We start from the raw sequence: 19143 nt of genomic DNA, 5'->3' as shown, positions 1-19143 counted from the left end.
CTCCATCTTAAGCTACTATATCCAGGCACATTTCACTAACATACTCTTGATACTTGCCAGAAGAAATAAGTCAGATGTACAGTCAGGACATAACTCAGAAATACAGTCAGAAATAATTCAGAATGCACTTTCTCAGACGTACAGTCAGTAGGTAGCTTTGCCGGCCTGGAAATATCTGGGTTTAGCTCAAGAGTTCAAACTGCATAAGCTTGTATTTAGGATCACATACCACATGGTTCCCTAAATACCTACAGGGTGTGCAGAAAATCCTCCAACACCTTGCCTAATCTGTGTCTGCACTCCTGCTGTCACTGCCGTCTGTGGCAAAGCTCCCATCTCCTTCAATGGAAGCAAAGACAGGGCCCAGCAGCAAGGATTCGGGAGCTAGGACAGGAAATGCAGACTGCTGTTTCTAGCAGAGTCGCCAGGTGATTATGTCACTGTTGTAAAATCTGTAAAACCTTCTATCCAAACAAGCATCAGTGAATATACATGATCCTGACCCAATCAGAGGAGCGCAAGTCACCGTGTTACTGGGGAGCAAATTGTCCATTTAAAAAAGTATGTATGCAAGTGTCACAGAAATACTAAAGATCCTGCAGGATGGTTGACAATATAAACTCCTGCAACGCTGACGTGAACTCTCCAGGACATAAAATATCCAATTATAGATGATGTCTAAAGTGAAGTAAAACCCAGCCAGGGTAAATAACATGAACAGAGTTTAGGTAGTCACACGGAAAAGGAAGGAAAATTGCATGTTCTGGAAGGGAAAATGTAAGAAAACCTGTATTACATGAGCCAGAGAGAATGATTTGTTAAGGTGTTGTTACGTTTTCTCCATTTCCAAAGACCACGATGAAGTTGCTTTAACCAACGGTTTGTTTGGAGTGAGTATGCTCAAGTGTACACAGCTGTTGTCGCAGCATCTGGAAGATTTAACAACGTCCTGAGACACGTAATGTTCTCTGCTTTATAAGACAGTTTTGGTTTTCTTTGCCTTTGCATGAACCTGAGAATTTCTTTGAATGCAGCAGGGAGACAGCCCAAGACTTACAAGACACATGAAACCAGGTCCAGTTATGGAAAAATTAATAGATTCAGCTGTTGCTCTTAGGAATCTGTCAACTTTTAAAGTCAAAATCCTTTCTCCCTTTCTTTCTCCTTCTCTATTTTTAGGCAGTGTAGTATGAAAGCAGCATGCTTTCCTTATTGTGTGAAGTCCTAGGAGTCACAAATCAATGTTTAAAGATGGCTTAGTGAGGTTTTTTTAATAGGAATCAGGAAAATGGGGGGTAAAAAAAAAATTTAAGGAGAACCACAATGGTAAAGGTTTCTGCCACAGTCATCTTTCAGAATGAAAAATATCAGGGAAATATGACAGGACTGCTTTTTATGAGAGGATATTAGAAAACCGTTCTGTCTTCATTAATGGCAGTTATGTTATGAACTTCAGCAGCCATATTATGTATGAGAAAGCATTTTAGCCATTTTCAACTTCAGTCCAGCCTGACTCCAACAGTAGCTGGAGACTGAGTGCTTCTCTAACAGGTATGCTGTCAAATTTAAATTATGGCTAAGATTGCCCAGTGATGAGTTGATTTACACTGAGGTCTGTTCCCATGCATTTAAACATTATCTGCATTACACACAATTTGGAAAACTATTCAACCTGATTTAACTTTGAAATTAGTCCTGCTCTGAGCAGGAGTTTGGCCTAGAAAACCTCCAGAGATCCCTCCCACCCTCAGCTATTTTTTGATTTTATGACTATTTATTGCAGTTAACACCTTTGTGTTTATAATGCCCCTTTACTTATTGATCTTTGACTGTGAAAGTAGATTTTTTTCTGCTTCTCCTGTATTGCCTCCAGCACTGTTACAAAAGGCTGTAAGAAGTTATACTGTAGTTTAGAAAGGAATTCAAGAAAATACATCTCTTCAAATCAAATGATGTAAGAATTAATCTTAACATCAGATGACGTTTATTTGAAATGGCTTTTTCCAAAATTGGGCAATGTTTTATCAAGTAGAAGCGTAGGTCAAAAAGGTTTGGATGCAGACAGTTAAGCTGAGAATCGCTTTTTTCCATACAGTAATTTGGATTCAGGCATGTTGATCATATACACAAAACAAAATTAAGCAGAAATGTACATAAAATATTACTATCAGCTGGCTGTTCCACTACACCATTCATGCTACCAATACTAAAAGAGTAAAATTGGAAGTACTGTAAAGAACGACACATTCCTGTCTGCAATTGGCATTCTCACATGTTGCAACAAGCATTTCTGACTAGTCATCTATTTTCTAGGAAGAATGATTGATTTACAGGTGCAGTCCCTAGGGTGACAGACACAGTCTGAAGGCTGTACAATTGCAGACTGAGGTAAATGGAATAGTTGAGAACATTTTCCAAATAGCAAAACAAACCGCAGAAAATAATCTGTTCTGAGTGAGAAAATTGCCTAATACGGGGCTGTTTATTTAGTAAAACTAGCTCTGGTAAGAAGGTTAATTTAGTTCTTGCATTGCTCCCCTCGAAGTACATCACTGAATGAAAGACATACTTAATTTGCTAAACGTAAGCACTTATTTCACTGATCTGAATGAAAGCAGAAGTGTCCTTTGGTGTTCCAGAAGTTCTGTGGTGGAAACAGATAGCAAGAGACCCAATCCTTTTCAGCTCAAATTACAGGGTTTGTTTTTGTAGTAAAAAATGTATATTCCTGCTGTTAGGAAGAAGTTATGTGAGACTGCAGGAAAACAGTGTGGTAACAGCTATGCAGTCCTGAGAGGCCAAAGAGATGTTACACTTCAGTCATCACTCCTGTGATTCAGCTTATAATGATTTCTACTGTCAACAGACTTTTAAGCAAGCGAGCCTCGGTCCTCCAGACTTGCAATCAAAACCAAGTGGCTACATACCTGAGAGTCTGCCTCTCCCTGCATGATAAGGGTGATAGCTTCTGATAAGGGAAAGCACTAAAACTGACAATTGGTCTAAAAGAGGCAAAACAGATTGCACAATTGCAGTTTGTTGACTGCATGTGCTACACATAGCCATGGCTCTTCTTTCTGGAGTCTTTATTAAAAAATGTCTTAGGTACCTGAGACACTTACTGCGCAAGACATTTTTTCTTAAACTTTTTTTTTTTTCCTAAAGCTGAAAAGGCTTTGAACAAAACTCGTGGTGCTTTTTTTCTCGTCTCTTTTAGAAAAAGTAAGCAGACTGCATTAGAAAGGGGTCTTGCTTGCTGCTAGTGTCTCTTAGTGGCCAGATGCTTCTCCCTGTTCCATGCCAGGTCAACAATTTAGCTTCAGTTTCGTGTGTGGAACAGCTTAATTCTTCTTTTAAAACTGGAGCCAGGGTTTGTCCAGCTGCAGTGGAAATCTACATTTTAAGCTGAAAGAAATGGATGAGCCCACATCTAGTTTCCCTTGCCACATATTTCAGGAATATAACATTTTAATTTTTTTTTCAAAGGGTAATTCATTATTGCCTGTAAGAACAAGCATAGCTGGGGTAGTAATAAGACAGAACATAAGAATTGTGCATGCCGCATATTAGAATTTGTATGTACTGACTTCCATCATACTTACTTGGAAAATTAGTATTCCATTGATTGACTTAATGCAGAGAAAGGATCACATTTACAAAAATAACTTTTGTTTTTTGGATAGTTCAGTTTTCACAGAGGTCAAAATCAGTTCAGTCAGTGTTTGAACCCATTTTATTCCTCTTTGAGAACTCCTATGTGCTCATTATTTTTGTTTGATGACCACTTACTCCCAGGGAGCTGGGCAAAGTCTATCAGCTAATTTCACCATAAATCTTTTTTTAGGTTTCCCCTCATTTCCTTGTATTGCTTTTCCCAATGTTCCACAATATGTTTTGAAAACTGGGCCTCCAGACAAAGAAAACAGTGTAACTGTCTTTGCAGCTTTTGAAAATCGCTTCCTGGGAGAATGTTCCGTTCCAGGCATTGAAAAGAGGAGTTTCCCCCAAGAAGAGAAGTCTTTCCGAGCCCCAAGTAAGCCTCGATGTGATATTTCTACAGCGCTATCAGCATACGTATCTCCTGATTGCTTTGATGAGCACTCAAATGCCTCTGCATGGGTTTCCTCCACCAAACAGCCCAAGCTCAGCCTGCCTGCTCCAGGCTCTTCCTCTTTCGTGAGGAACGTGACGTTAGACGACAGCTCTACCGCTCACCAAATTTTATGGCTGAGATCGGTTTGGAAAAGAACGATACGACTTTGTGCACTTTTCTTCAAGCGTCTGTGGGCTTTGTTCTTCAAAACAACATCAATACTGCCTTCTCTATGCTGATCAAAACTTTTCTTTTTCAAAGACCTCAGGTTTGTGATAAATACAGAAAAGCTGTAGTTATTTAACAGCTGGAGTAAAGCACAAACAGAGGAATTACGAGACTCATTATGCCACGTTACACTGAGCTCATCCAGTTAAATCAAAAGAGTAATTATTGTTAAAAGTTTGCATTTCTCTAGCCCCTCGGGATATTCAAATGCTTCACAAATACTTTAATTTTGCCTTACAACCAACCCAGCATGAAGGTAAATTTTCTGAAATTGTTGTCTGCAAACATATTTGAGCTCATCAAACTTGCTTGCCCATGTTGGACTTTGTGTGCACATAGGTTGGGTGGATATGAAAATTAGTATTAACCTTTGCATCTGTAGATTTAACTGACTGGTCAAAAGTCATGCAGTAAATAGCACTTGGGTCTCCAAAGCAGTGCGCAGAGCCAAACCACAAGACCATCTGTTTTGCCTTCTGAGGGGTGTTTATAGAGCGCAGATAGAAGTGTCTGCTGCAAAGATGTATGGCCTTCCCCTTTCCACACAGTGGGATTTGCCTGTGAATCTAGCAGTGCCCTGCTCTTCCTCTCCATTCAGTGGTGGAAAAACAGGTATTTTGTATGCAAACAGGTGCTACAGGAGATGCCTTACGCGTGTGATATTCTTGTTCCGCTAGCGTGGATCTCCCACTGGTCTCGTATTTACTGGTTTGTCACCTCCCTAGAGTCCAGTCTGTGCTCCAGCAGCAGCCACCTGCGCAACAATTCATGCATGCGGCCACGCTGCCTCGGCGCCAGGCTGTGATCCAGAGTGCTGTGAGCCCCCTGCATACCCAGACAGCGAGTCCACGGTACGTGCTGCCGGTGCCAATGCCGTAGTCCCGTCAATCTCCTTAAAACAGACACATCTCGTCTCCCCCGGAGGGATAAAAATGCCTTCTCCCCACCACCAAGCTGCACTCCTTTGGCTGACATGGCGTTTGGGGTCTTTATGCTGTTCCAAGGCAATCAGATTTCTGCACTACGCATCAAGTCCCCGCATGTTGAACACCTGCTTGTAATGGCCTTCTTCCAGGTGTGCCTCGTTGCATTCACCAGGTTACTTTTTTTCTAAGCTTAATATTGCTTCTTTTACTTTCTTTCTGGGCCACAGGCCCAAACACATAAAGTTCTTGCTGGTTGTCTCCGTCTCTTTCTTGGCGCTGTCTCTCTAAATCCCTCGGCCTTGGCAGCCACTTTCTCATGGCAGCCTGCCCACCCTAGCCCTCAGCTGCTCTGGGCACATGCTGTGTCTTTCTTTTCGGAGGGCATGCAGCAGTGCTGCTACTTTGACCCCGGGGTGGCTGTGTCCTGGCTTCGGGCACCTCGTAGAAAAGCTGAAAATGTTTTTGGGAGCCCTCGCCTGTGACTGGCCACCCCGCTAGGACAACCTGCTCTGAGGCCTGTCCAGTGCCAGGTGGCTCACTGCTCAGGCTCCGGGGTTTCCTCCACAAGCAGTCCCGATCTGGTAGCTGGCTGCTTTACTGCACTGCTTCCAGCTCGGCTGGGCGCTGCTTCAGCAGGCCCTTCCTACTGCGACTGAGGACAAAGGACTGTAATCACACGTATCCAGCTGAGGGCATATCCAGCGCGAGAGGAATAAAAGGCGCTCTGTTGCGCTATGCGAGCATGAGAGGTTTCTGCCAAAACATCGATCCCACAGTCTGCTGGGCTGGGGATGTGCCGCACCGCCTCGGGCTCTCTGTGCTGGCATGCGAAACGTTCTGGAAGGGGCCCTGGAAGAAGTCCCCTGAGCAAATATTCACAATGCGCACAAATTGCTGGAGCTGTGGGAGGGGAACAATCTTGGGACAGTGCCGGGCAGACCTCCGGCGAGAATCTCCCAGCTGGGAGCATCAGCTCAGCTATCTTCCCTCGGTCACGGCCAGAAGCTGCCCGCAGACCGGGAGATTTTGGAAAGCCCTAGCAGCTTTACAGGTTCCTGAAGTGCAGTCAGCGAGGCCCTGAAGAATCAGAGGAAAACTGGGACACAGCTAGGTAAAATTCCAGTGGCTCTTGCCATTTCTGCGCTTTCTTATCCCATTACAAAGAGGAAAAGGCAGAACAACGGAGGGGAGCAGCGCGCAGCAGGCTTGGATTCGGCAAGCGAACTGCCTTATACAAAGGCAGGAAAATAGCTTTCATCAGTTACCAGGCTTAAAAAAAGCCTGACACACATTTTTACCAAACCGATTCAGGATTAAGTTGTCAGGAAATAAATAGGAAAGATTCTCAGTGGTCTCTCTCCACATGATTTATATCACTATCTGCGGAGGAGAGCCTTTGTGTGCCATCTGACCGGCTCCTAGCTGCAGGCACTGGAGGAGCGTACAGAAAATGATTTGCCTTTGCTCCAACTTCTCGCTGTTCTCTCTCAGTCTCAACCTCTAGCGGCACGGCCGGGTTTTACCGCTCACCCTCACACCGCCAGGGTTTTGTGCCAGGTACTTGCCGCGGCCACCGCTCCTCACGCCCCCCGGGGAGCGTTTTACCGGCGGCGGGACTCGAACCCGCGGCTCCCGACGCCGCCTCCAGTCAGCGCAGCGGCCCCGCCCGGGGGGCGGGCAGAGCCTGGGGGGAGCCGCCGCGCCGCCCCTTCCCCTGCTCCCCGCCTGGCTGCGGGCTGCCTCTCGCTCCCCTTCCCCTCCTTCCCTTCCCCCCCCCGTTTTATTTTATTTTATTTTTATTTTATTTTTTTTTTCGACCCCCGCGCGGCGGCGGCGGCGGCCCGCCTCTCCCTTCGCAGCCCGTCGCCGCCGCCCCGCCATGGCGACATGAACCCGCCGGCCGCCGCCGCCGCCTCCCTCCTCTTCCTCCCGGCCCCGGCCATGGGGCCCGCCCGGAGCTGAAGAAGCCGCGGAGGAGCCCCCGGCGCCGCCGCCGCCCCGCCATGGGCTGCTGATGGCCGGGCCCCGCCGGGCACCCCGCCGCCGCGCAGGGGAGGTGAGGCCGGGCGGGAGCGGGGGGCGGGGGGCGGGGGCTCCCCTCGCGTCCCCCTCAGGCCCCAGGGTGCCCCTGAGGCAGCGCCCCCCGGGCCCAGCCTTTGTGCGAGTCGCGCCGGGCTGCGCCGGCCCGCTGCCGCCCCTGGGGGCAGGCGGGAGGCTCCATCTGAACGCGCAGCGCCGTGTTTACACGGGGCCGGGCGGCCGGAGCGGCGCGGGACTCGCTGCCAGCCCCCACCGCCTCGCAGGGGGCGGGAGGCCGTGCCCACCTCTCCCCCCGCACACGGGCTCTGCCGGCTGGGCAGCGGTTCGGCTCCAGCAGCGAGCCGCTCCGTCTCCTCCTCTCTTGGGCTCGCTGTCAGAGCCCTGCAGATGACCCAGGTGTGCTCTGACAGGAGCTTGGCCGCCTTGCGGGGCTGGGGGTGGCTCGCCCCCATCCCCAGGGCGTGGGGCTGCACGGCCCCTGGTGCGGGATGTGGGAAGCCGATCTTCTGGCCTCGCCCCAGCAGGAGCTGAACTTCCACATCTATCTATTCTTCAGCTTACCCTGCATCCCTACTCAGAGCTCGCGTATAGTTTGGTATTCGGCAGAACCCATCTCAGACGCTCCTTTCACCACGGCCCTCCTGCCTTCTTCCTGCTCTGTATGTTCTGGTGCATTTAAAGTTTCTCCAAGGTGGCTTCTGTCCCAGCGTTGTTGCACGACTGACAGATGTTGCTCTGTCTTTGCACAAAAGGTGCTGTTGTGAGGATGCCTGCTGGGGCCGGGCTTTCCCGCTGTCCCACGGGGCTGCAGCCGGCCCCCTTGGATGCTCCAGAAGCTCTGCATTAGGGAAGCAGCTGTAGCTCACCCGTCCCTAATCCTGCACCCCAGAGGCTGTGGCACGGCTTTGTATGAGGAAACAGGCAAGCCAGGGGTTGGGACCTAGGTTTTTTGGGGCAGCGTGGCACCCACAGCTATGTGGCTGCCATCTTACATTAACACTGCGGTGCAGTCAACGTTTTCCTTCCGAAATGTGTCATCTCCCTGCTCTCAGATTATTTATCACAACAATTCAGACAGACCTACTGGTTTAAATACACATTAGTCCAAATGTGAGGCCACTTGATGTCTTTGCATATCATTGCCCTGGGATAAACTTTTCAAGTCCATAGCTGGACCCAGGCATTTGCAGCTTGTAGCATCACCCCTGTAATTTCAGTCTCTCATGTTTTCCCCTCTCACCTGCTCCCCAGCTTACCTTGCACAGGCAAAGGAGCAAGAACACGCGCAGCATTGGTGTGGTGCTTCTTTCAGCACACGTCCCCCCCAGGGGCCACACAGAGGGTGCTTTCCTTTGCACATCCACAGCAGCACCCTGCTAAAAAGCAGCAGCTAAACATGACCTCACGCTGAACTGGATTTTCAGGAGCACCTGTATTTGCAGGTTTAATCTTCGTGTTTTTCATGTGGTGCTTTTTAGGAAGTGAGATTTGGTGCAGCTGTCACACAGGTATAAATTATATCTTTAACCTGGGTGACCGAGGAGGCGCACAGCCTGCCGTTTGTTTCGCACTGCTCTGTAGCCTTCTGGAGAGGAGTTCAGTACAGGCTGAGCAGGACTAGTGGCTTCACCAAAACTAGTCACAGCGTTCTCACTGCCGAATGACCACCCTTAGGACTTGGTTGCTTGAGCAAGGAGCAAGTTCCGGTTAGAAATCGTGCGTCTCCAGACGGAGTGAAACCCAACCATGGGACCCAAAGGTCCTCTTGTGACCAGGGACAAACTGCAGCACTCCCCTGAGCTCCCAGGGCTTCCGGTGGGGCCGAGGATGCCACACACCCAGCTGCTGTCACCTGCTCCTACAAAGCAGCAGGAAACACATCAAGGAGGTGGATTTCAAGGGGGTTCTGGTTCACTGACAATAGAGAATAGTTTCTTTCAGCATTCAGGACAATAATAGCTATTTTCAAAGGCCAAAAAAGCAAGATGAAGTCACTCAGATGTAAGGAAAATATCGGGTGTCTCCCTTTTGAGTACAAGGCAGATGCAGTCTCAAATTTTCCCTTCCCGTGTGTTTGCTAACTGCGAACATTACCAACACCGTTTTGGTAGCCATAAAGGGGATTTGCACTCGGTATGCAATAAACTCCCCTACAAGCTCCCTGACGAATAACATGTTACTGCAGATACTCTGTTTTGCTCAGCAGCCCAGACATCAAACGCGCTCTGTGCCGGGATGATGGGAGGTGCCGCACGACCCGTTTGCCAGAGGCTGTGCCTTTTGGTGCGCTGCTGCCGTACACAGATCCTGGCCGTTTGCAGGGGTAGCTCTTGGCTTAACTGGTCTCTTGGCTTGATCCCCCAGATCTTCAACACTTACCTTCCCACTGTAATTTTGACTGTAAACCTTGGGGTTTAACTGCTCATGACGGCTGCCAAGCAGCTGAAAAGCCGGCTTCCTTTAAGGACACAACTGCCGTAACAGCATTGCCATCAAGCGCAGCGCAGCCTCCCTTCAGGGAAGAGCCACAAACGTGCCTGTACGTGTGATAGCAGCGAAGGGGGACTCTGCACAACGTGCTCTGCAGGGGCTGGACATGCTGTTTTCTTCATCAATACCCAGGGTTTCTTCTCTGAGCTTGTTTTGGGCTGAGGATTCTTGGTTTTAGGTCCAGAATCAGGGATACTGAGGCTATTAAATTCATGCTGGTTGGGCAGGAGAGATGAGCCTGTGCCATCCTATTTTGTGGACAACTGGAATTAGGTCCTTTTCTATATTGTCTCAACAAGAAGCTAATTAGACAGCAAGCTTATGCTCCTGGAGGATAATTAAGCTTTATAACTGTGGGTTCTCTTTGGTTAATGAGAAAGAGGAGACAGTACCCTCAGAGCTCAAGAATGCTGCTCCGCAGCTACTGTGCTGTACCTCATAATTGATCTATTGTTTCTACAGCAGATAATTTCTCATTTCCTCATAATTACCTCTTTTTAGTGCCTCGCACTGTATCCTGGTATTAGCTGTAATCACTGATAATTTACCCTGAAGCCAATCAGAGTCTGCAGAGCAAAATATTGGCCTTGGTGAGCACTTATGCTTTCAGATAACATTTTCTTTTGTTGTTGTCGAGGGGAATCGAGCCATTGTAGTTGCATGTTTTTTTGGATGTGGGTGTTGAACTGGGTAAGAACTTGTTTGGTTTTGTTGCTGTTCATTTGTGTTAATGACTGCTTCCAAAAGACAAAGCGCTATCACCGAGTCCTGTTCCAGCCTTTTTGCCCACGGAGGCATTGTATTTATTTGGTTTCGGGGGATTTTATTGTGCAAAAGGTGGTGCGTGATGCCTTGCATCCTGAAAGCCTGTCGGCCCTTGTCTGCAGAGAGTTAGCTTGTATAAGCAGGAAAGCCTCTGGCCCTGTTTTCTGAAGTTGCCGCTCGCTCTTAGACTTTGTGAGCTTGATTTTCCTCAGAGTGACTTCCTCCAGCTCCCTGTGATTTAGAAGAGGTTACGCTGGCAGTGGGAGAAGCGGATCGTGCTCTGCATGTGTTGCCTTTCCTTTGAGGAGGCTAGCAGCGAGACATTACATAATGCCAGGTTTGGTTTGCTGCCCCCCCCCCCCCCCCCCCCTTTTTAAAAGCTTCCTGCTCTGCTTTCAGCATTTGCAGAGGCTGTGTGTGCCTGCAGAACTGATGAGCTGCTCCGGGCACACAGCTGCATCCTCACCACTGCTGAGCCTGAAGCCTACAAAACCCAGGCTGGCTGGGGTGGGCAGGGATCTCTGGAGGCCCAGCTCCCTCTTTTCTGAGAGGAAGGATGCTCCGGTCCCTTCATCACGGTGGTGGCCCTTGGCTGGAAACCCCCCCCAGTAGCTCTGGCCATGGGGGTCCCAAATCTGGGGCCTCACCTGGGGTACACCACTCATTACCACAGTGCCACAGATCACCTGCTGGGCCCAGCTGGTGGCTGGTTTTTAGGCCACCTCACTGCTCTTCCAGCTGCTCCCTCCAGGGTCTTATCCCTTGGGACTCTGCGGAGCAGATCTTTGAGAGGCCAAAGTCTGCTCTCCTGAAATCCCAGGTTGTGAGCTTGCTTCTTCCCCTTCTCCCTGCCCTTAGGATCCTGAGCTCCACCATCTCACGGTCACTGCAGCCAAGGCTGCCTGGGAACTTCATGTCCCCCGTGAGCCCCTCCTTGCTGGGGGACACGAGGTCCAGCAGAGCTCCTCTCCTTGCTGCTTCTCCTGTCACTTGACCAGGAGGTTGTCAGTGCACTCCAGCAACCTCCTGGATTGCTTATTTGCTGCTGTGTCACCTCCCCAGCAGATGTTGGGGTGGTTGAAGTCCCCTCACCTTCCCATCCTGGCCTTCCTAAAGGAACCTGGGTCACTCCGCTGCAGCACTCCAGCCACCCCCACAGGATCACAGCCCCGCAGCAGGGCCCGCATCTCCAGCTCCTCACCTTTATCTCCCATGCTCCATGCATGGAGTACAGGCACCTCCAGGAGGCACCACAGCTTGTTGGTTTCCCAGAAAGGGTTTGGGACATTTCTCCATAAGGGTACCTTGTAGGAACCTCCTCGTTCACATGCTAGTGCTGGAGGTGACTCCACTTCAGGCCCATTTTATTGAAATGCCATCAGAAAGTCACCCATTACGGTCACTCACCTTTTTTCCTGGTGGTCTTGTACAGCCCAGATCCTGCGCTTGACGGCACGCCTGGTTCCCCCACAACCCTGAGGGTGGTGAGCCTGTTTTGTACTTGGGAACCCTTAGGCGGCTGCCAGCAGGAAATCCTGCATCTCCCTTCTGTCCGTGTGCCTGTCCCAAGCTCGGGCTGCTTCGGAGCCTTGGTCCTCACAGGGGCTGCTGCTCCCACACCTGCCGGGGAAGGGCCATACCTGAGCCCCTCCAGTGGTGCAGGGCTAGCAGCCCCCTTCTCCACACTCACCCTACAAAGCGGCTGTGCTCCGCAAGCCGCCCTCTTATATAGGCTTCTCCCAAGCACCGGCTAAGGGGTGCTTGACCCTCCCTAATCAGGGGCAGCTCGTTACGTTCGTTAGAGCTTCCTCTGACCCGCAGCCTTGTGGCTTCTCTCACCTCCTTCCCCAGCAGCAGCAGCCACCTCTGCCTTTCTTACGGGGTCCCTGGGCATTCCCCGATGAGCGGCGGCCTTGTCCCCGCGAGGCCCCACAGTCGGGTGTCACTCGGTGTAGTCACGTCCCTGGCCTGGCAGCGCGTCTCTCCGAGGATGGAGATCTGCGTGCCAGGCAATAGCGGGGCCGATCCCTACCAAAACGTTCGCCTGAGCCCTGGGGCTGACTTTAATAAGCACTGTGAGGAGTTTATGTCTTCAAGAGGCATCTTGCATGCCTATCAGCGGCCAGATGATGAGCCCGCAGTGCTAAAGGAGTATAAAATGTAAGCATTTCTTTTGCAGGCATTCATAAAATGGCATAGAGGGGGTTTGGTTCGCTAGGGTTTTGTTTTTGCTTAATTTAATCCATGCAGGCAAAGAGCCTCCATCAGTTAATAACTTCTCCTTTGATTTTTAGGTTCAAATAAACCAAAATCTCAAAGCAGAACTCATTAAAGTATATTGAGTTTCATCTCCTCTTTGCATCAAACACATACGTTATGCAGCTGGAGCCTCTCTCCTAGGGCTGGATCCTGCATTCACCTTTCATCCGCAGTTGGCTTGGGATGTTGCCACGCGGTGCCTCAGAAGGGGACGGAGCTTGATTGAAGCAGCCTGTTTGCATCACCCGGCGCGCTGTGGCACAGCACAGTTTAAGCCATCGGCTACCAAAGGCCTTTCTGGGCACATGCTGCTCGGACTCTTGGCCGAGACAAAACGGAGCTGCAAACCTCGTCCTGCGTTTTCAGCAGGCGTCATTGGAGAAGGGGTAGGGCAGGAGGGATCTGGAAGCATGCCTGCCTCCCAGGGGAAAGAATGGGGACATTGTCTGCGAGTTCAGGCAGGGGTTCATCTCCTGCCTTGCTTTTCAGAAGTCCCTACCACGGGAAATGTCATTTCAGCGTCCCTTAAATAGGGAAACGCTTGTATCAATCTCGAATCCTCGAGATGTTTGGAGAAGTTCTTAAATTTGGAAAGCCAGCACTAAAATGAGGTCACATTTGTTTACACTCCATGGAAAAATCTGGTTGGAGGAAAAGAAGTGGCGAGTGTGTGATGTACATGAGCTTGCCTGAAAGATGCTGCCAAAATATCTTACAGACTTCCCTTTGTAGCAGGTTGTGGGAGTTAGCTCTGGGTGAGTCATGCAGACAAATGGCAAGGGCCCTCTTCATTTCTAGCCCGAATAAAATCGCCTCTTTCAGAATTTAGGTCTGTTGGCTGCTTACACACAAGCCGACACGCCGCTTGGTAAAGGTGCGCTATCGTATACCTGTGGGATGCCTGCGTTTGAGATCCCTACATTTCTCTGGGGGAAATTAATTTTAATTTTAATTCATTCCATGGAAGTCAGCTCATCACTGCCCATCCACTTGCTTATTGAGATGGTGAAATTTGAAACTGCATCCCCAAACATTTTTCCCCCGGTCACTTAACTTGGAAACGCTCACATATATTGTCTCACATCTCCGTCCAGCTATTTCCACTAACCAGGCTACAGCACGCCTTACTTTCCACAAGTCAAACAGCCGAGTGTTGCTCTTAACCCCTGCCTGTCCTCCGCAGCTATCCCTTGTTGTGCTTTGGCAAGTTGAAAGGACAGAAAGCTGGGCATTGATTTCCAGCAGTGAGGCATTCACGGGAGCGTTGTCCTCTTAGGGTTGTCATCCATGATGAAAAAGATGTAAAGACTGTAAACGACGTGTATGCCTGCTGATTTTTCCCTCTCAGACCTAGGCATCGCTGTAGATATCTCCTCCTGGCTGGAGCAAATTGTGAGGAAGGAGTTAAGCCGAGAGAAAGCCCCAGATGCTAAAATTAACATCCATCCCACCCCCCGCCCACAGCTTTGAAATTTCTAATCACAACTCGCAGGGAGATGGTTCCTTCTAGCAGTGCACACTACGTTTCGATCGCTGGGAATCACAGATGGCCGGCTGGAGCTCGGAGGGGCTCAGTCTCCTTCCTCTCCTCCTTCTGCTTCGCCGTCCTCCCCCACCCCGAAAAGTCTTGTTTTCGGGTCATCTGTAAGATCGTGTTATTGCTCGCTGCAGCCGAAGCAGATTTGGCTGCTGGCTGCTGAAAATACTGACGAGGTCTGCAGAAATGCCCGTGGTGGTTGAGCTCTGTTGGAATAACCCCTTCTGCCCACAATGCCCACCTGGCTTTATATGCAAAATAAAGGCAATAGCTCTTAGGCTGTCTCACATCCTAGAAATCTTGTCCTTTATTATTATTCTTTGTTTCTGAAATGATCTATGACAAAAAAAACCACTGCAAAACAAAAGAGGTTTTCATAATTGCCCTGAACGATTTTGGTGATCCCATTCACAGTGCATGGCTGTTACATTGGCACAGCAGAGCTGCGGCGAGGCAGGGACGATGAGGAGCCGAATGCCGAGCTTGCTCTGCCAGGATAATTCAGGGTAATTCGTTCCTCCGCTGCACCTTTTGTCTGCAAGAGCCGCCTTCTGCTGGCAGTGCAAGCGATCACAAAGCCTGCAGATCAGCTGCGTTGCCTCCTGCACGAGCACCCCCCCCCCCCCAGCCCCAGCCCAAAAAGCGGCTGGGTGGCCGGCTGCCCCAGTTCCAGCGAACACCAAACTGCTTCCGAAAACCGCAGCCTGCAGCGCTCGGCAGCGTGCGGCTCGGGGAGGCTGAAAGCACTCTTCAAGGAACGTCAGCTGGGAGCTTGGATCAAGCAGGGACATCTTCGCGAGATGGGTTACATTCTATGGCCCCGGTCGGCGTGTGTTTAATGGACATGCTGGTGACTTTGATGCCTCTCACAGTGAAAACCTCCTGCCAGAGATTCGACTCTCGAATTTCAGAGCAAGACGCAGCCTGCAGCATGCGGCTTTGCTCACAGGAGACATCAAACTGAAGCCGATGCATTCACTTGGCTCCCTTCCCTCTTCCTAACTTTCCAACTGTTCTTTAAGACATGTGAGTGGAGCCACTTGACCTTCCACTGAGGATTAAGAAACTGAGAGCTCTTTGAACAGTGGCTTCAAAACTCCCAAAGTGACCACAGAAACAAAACCACCCCGGAGCCTGAGTTTTATTTTAAATCAGGTAAACGGAGGCAGAAAGCGGGGGCGAGTTAGTCTGTGGCGGCCTCATCTGACTGTCACAGCTTCTCCTTCTCCTGCAGCTGTGGGGCTCTGGAGCAGGTAGTTGCAGAACTGCATACACGTAGGGCATGCTGTAATTTTTTTTTTTTATTTTAATGATGTGCATTTATCTGATTAAGAGCTATGTAAATTTAGATGCAAACAAGCTTCAGCCCTTGGGGTGCTTGGCGACTTGCCTGGTGTGCTCTCGGTGCTGGAAAAGTCTGTGCACCACTCTCGCTCCAAGGAAAACTTTCAAGCGCGTCACTCTTCTTTTTTTCCTTATAAAGGTTATTGTGCCTCAGCCCTCGCCGGTTTACCTCCCTGCTGCAGAAAGGAAAGGTTATTTTCTCCTCTTTTCCCATTGCCGTCACTGCTTGTGACGCTGACCGGCCACTGCAGCCCAGGGAGAGCCTTGGGAGGGATCGGGGTAGCAAAGGGACGTTTTCTGGAAAGGTCTCTGGAGCCAGCCCCATGGCCCAAACTGGGAAAAAAGACAGGAGCAAGACCAGGATGTGCCCAGAGGACTGGGAAACCCATTTCTGTCGTAATTACGGTGGGACCAACCGTCTGTCACAGCAGAAGAAAGCACCTGAGGACGCTGGCTTTGGCCTGCAGTTTTTCTTGCGAACCTTGAGGAGGGGTTACTTAGTCCGCAGGGATAATTAACTCGCCATTTTGGGGCCGGTGGGGGCGGTTTTGAGACACTGCAGAGCATTTCCAGCTGGTCAGGAGTCCTGATCCAAGGCGTTCCCTCCAGCCAAAAATTCGTGTATGGCCCCATTCACCTCGGGCCCTTACACTGAGGGGCTAGAAAGCTTCTCAGGGCTGGGCCGAGCTAGTGCTGCCTCGCCCATCCTCAAGGAGAAGCATTTTTTTTGTAAAAGCCAAGTAAAGAGGGGTTTCTGTTCAGGACCAAAGGCCTCAAAGTTTATTTTGCCACTTAAAATCTACATGGCTGTGAGTGGGACTCGAGTGCTGCTCTGCGCCTCGTGCAGGTTCCGTGTGAACGTTGACTTCACCTTTGTGAAGTGACAGAAGTGGTAGCTCTGCACGTCCCTTAAACCTGCAGTGACACCGGACCTTCTTTTGTTCAGAGCTGTTGTTGTCATCTACAGCAAGTCAAGTCTCTTTGTTTTCACGGCGAACTTTGCTTATTTTCTCTTTTTCAGCACATTGCCTTATTTCCTGTAAATGCGGCGTAAGCTGTTGCATTAGCAGGCTGCTCTTTATGAAATACCCTGGTTAGGATTTGGCCAATATTCACCTGTTTCAGATTTCATAAGAGCTCACAAAAGGAATTGAAAGTTTAAGTAACTTTCCCATGGATTTACCCTTCAGGGCAGAATTGTTTTGCCTAAGTGATTTAATACCGTCAAGAAATGTGCAGACAGAGTAATGGCAGGAAATATTAGCACAACTTGAATAACCTTTTCAATCGGATCATCTTCTCTCTCTTTAAAAGTACAAGGTGGAATCTTAGAAAAAAACTTCTCTGTGTTTTGTTTTTAATTTCCAAGTTAGAGGTTCATGGTGCATTGTTAATGCTCAGGCAGGCTGATGGGGGGCCAGGAGAGCCCCTTTAGGGGCTCTTCTGTGAGAAACTACAAACTGTACTGCAGAGAGGGAAAACATTGCTCTTTTGGTTGCGCTTCGGCTCATAAATCATTCAAATTCCCAAACAAACGTCGCTCTGTTTTGCACAGGACTTGCCATGGCTGAGGAAAGTAACGAGACTCCGGGGCCAGGATGTCGGACAAACGTGTGAACGTCAGTCACAGCTTCCTGGGCCAACTGGTTTTAACTTAAGGGGGCTGGGGCCAGGGCAGCCAACTCTCTGACATCCCCTTTGGGTTTCCTTGGGAGGGTTTGCCAAGTGCTGGGCTGGTCGCTGTCTGCGTTACAGACGAGCCTCTTCCAGTCCCTGCAGCTTCAGTCACCTTTGTGCTTTCTTTTGCTCTTTTTACCAGGTGGGCACGGCTCCGCATCTCACCAGGCTGTCTTTGGTTTTGCAGGTAGCTGTATCCAGCTGGGTGGCAGGTGGATCCAAGGGTTACCATGAAGTTTTCAGGACCCCTGGAGAGCCAGAGGTTGTCTCTCCTTCTGGAGACGGCAATCTCTAGGGAAGCTCAAATGTGGAAAGCACATGTGCCGAAAATTCAGCCCAATCAGGTAACGTCTCTTCTTCACACCCTTCATCTCGGTAAAGGCATGAATGAGCGTGTCCTCCGGTGTATTTTTGGGGAACAACTTGGGCTGTTGCATGGGGGGTCACCTTCTGCCTGAGACTGGGAAATTCGCCTCTGAAACGAGCGGGTGCTTTTCCCTGCGAGGGACAGACCCGCAGTCGGGGTGCAGGACACGCGGCCTGTGAAAGCACGTACGTGTACTGGTGTAATTAAACTCATTTCACAAAGTGCCTGGATTAATTAACACACATTTCTAGCGGGCACCAGCTCTGCAACGGTTCTGAGAAGCGGCTTCATGCTCTTGGACTGAGTTCACTACTAACAGTGCTGAAGTGCTGGTCGCTTTCCACACGAAGCGACGTCTTGTCCCACGAACCATTGCTGCTTGCCTAGCTCGGGCATCCTCCTGCAGCAGCACATCCATGGGGAAGGCCTGGCTTTGCCACCTTGTCTTTCTCTGCTGCGAGTCAACCTAGGCGTGCGGGGCAGGCTGTAGCTGTACCGACTCGGGCCGGATGAGGGTCCGACTCGGCACGGCACTGCCTACTTCAGGAAGAGCCCTGGTCTGTGGTTCAGCCTCCTGCCCAAATTTTGGGACAAGGCCAGCTAAGAGGTTGGGCCAGGATGCCCACTGCTTTATCCAGCCTGAATTGCATTTGCGCTCCTTGCAGAGCCGGCATCTGTCTGGTGCGTGCACTCAAAAACGCCTGTGAGCTCCATGAGGTTTGTTTAAAACAGAGTGTGAAATGAGAGGACAGTTGATGAGAAATGAGAGTTAACCTCAGTGTTTCTGAGGCACTACTGCTGGTGTGGACAGAAATAACCCCGCTGATCCAGGGTTGCTCGTATTGATTCGCACGAAATGTTCGCACGATCAAGTATGTCAGCCAGCGCTTGTCAAAGCTAATCAGTGCCGCGGTCGGTTTTCCTGCCTGGCAAACAAGACACTGCTGCAGTTCTCTAGGAACAAATACGTTTTTAAAGGCTCAGCGTTAGTTTTGTTAGTCCACAGTTAGGTTTCCAAACACGTGACCTGGTTGTCAGGGGTGTTGAGGACACTATTTGCGGCTGTCTTCAGGCCCCATACGATGTAGGACCCTGGTTTATGGTGAACCAGCGACTATCACGGAAGGAGATAAGATTATAGTACAACGAGACAGCTAGGGACGCACAGAGCGTAACCGAAGCAGATTCTTGGGCAAAGATCTCACAGGGACGAAACCATCCTGCCCTGGTGACGTTGGTGCTGGTGGCCCAGAAGGCACGGCCGGCATCAGGCAGCCATCGCGGGGCCATACTATCACCCCGAGATGAGGGCCCGGCCCACGGCATACTGAGGCCTTTGTGTCCCTGCAGCTGAGTTTCCCCTTGTGCAATTTCACACGATTCCCACCTCCAAAACTGTTGTCGTTGCACTGCCTAC

The 19143-nt window shown here is 49.9% G+C and overlaps 1 protein-coding gene and 2 long non-coding RNA genes across 4 annotated transcripts in view; 2 read left to right on the top strand and 1 right to left on the bottom strand.

Moving 5' to 3' along the window:
- The window catches only part of LOC308193986, a 318815-nt gene that overhangs the window by 92387 nt on the left and 207285 nt on the right, over positions 1 to 19143 (top strand). The window lies entirely within an intron of this gene.
- Positions 6917 to 19143, top strand: part of CCNI (cyclin I) — a 26358-nt gene continuing 14131 nt past the window's right edge. For both annotated transcript variants that reach the window (XM_080589241.1, XM_080589240.1), the window contains exons 1-2: positions 6917 to 7303; positions 17547 to 17703. In XM_080589241.1, the coding sequence (XP_080445367.1) occupies positions 17590 to 17703 (114 nt within the window). In that variant the 5' untranslated portion in view covers positions 6917 to 7303; positions 17547 to 17589. The remainder of the gene's footprint in view (positions 7304 to 17546; positions 17704 to 19143) is intronic.
- On the bottom strand, positions 8974 to 17540 carry LOC308193988. The gene is made up of 2 exons (XR_013950148.1): positions 11950 to 17540; positions 8974 to 10773 (listed from the first exon to the last, which is right to left on the bottom strand). It is a non-coding gene; the product is annotated as an uncharacterized lncRNA (long non-coding RNA).

Source organism: Anser brachyrhynchus (genome assembly GCF_964034855.1).
Source record: "Anser brachyrhynchus genome assembly, chromosome: 4".
In the NCBI taxonomy this organism is placed as follows: domain Eukaryota; kingdom Metazoa; phylum Chordata; class Aves; order Anseriformes; family Anatidae; genus Anser; species Anser brachyrhynchus.
The sequence above is the reverse complement of the archived record's forward strand: the minus strand, read 5'-3'. Positions and strand labels throughout refer to the sequence as shown.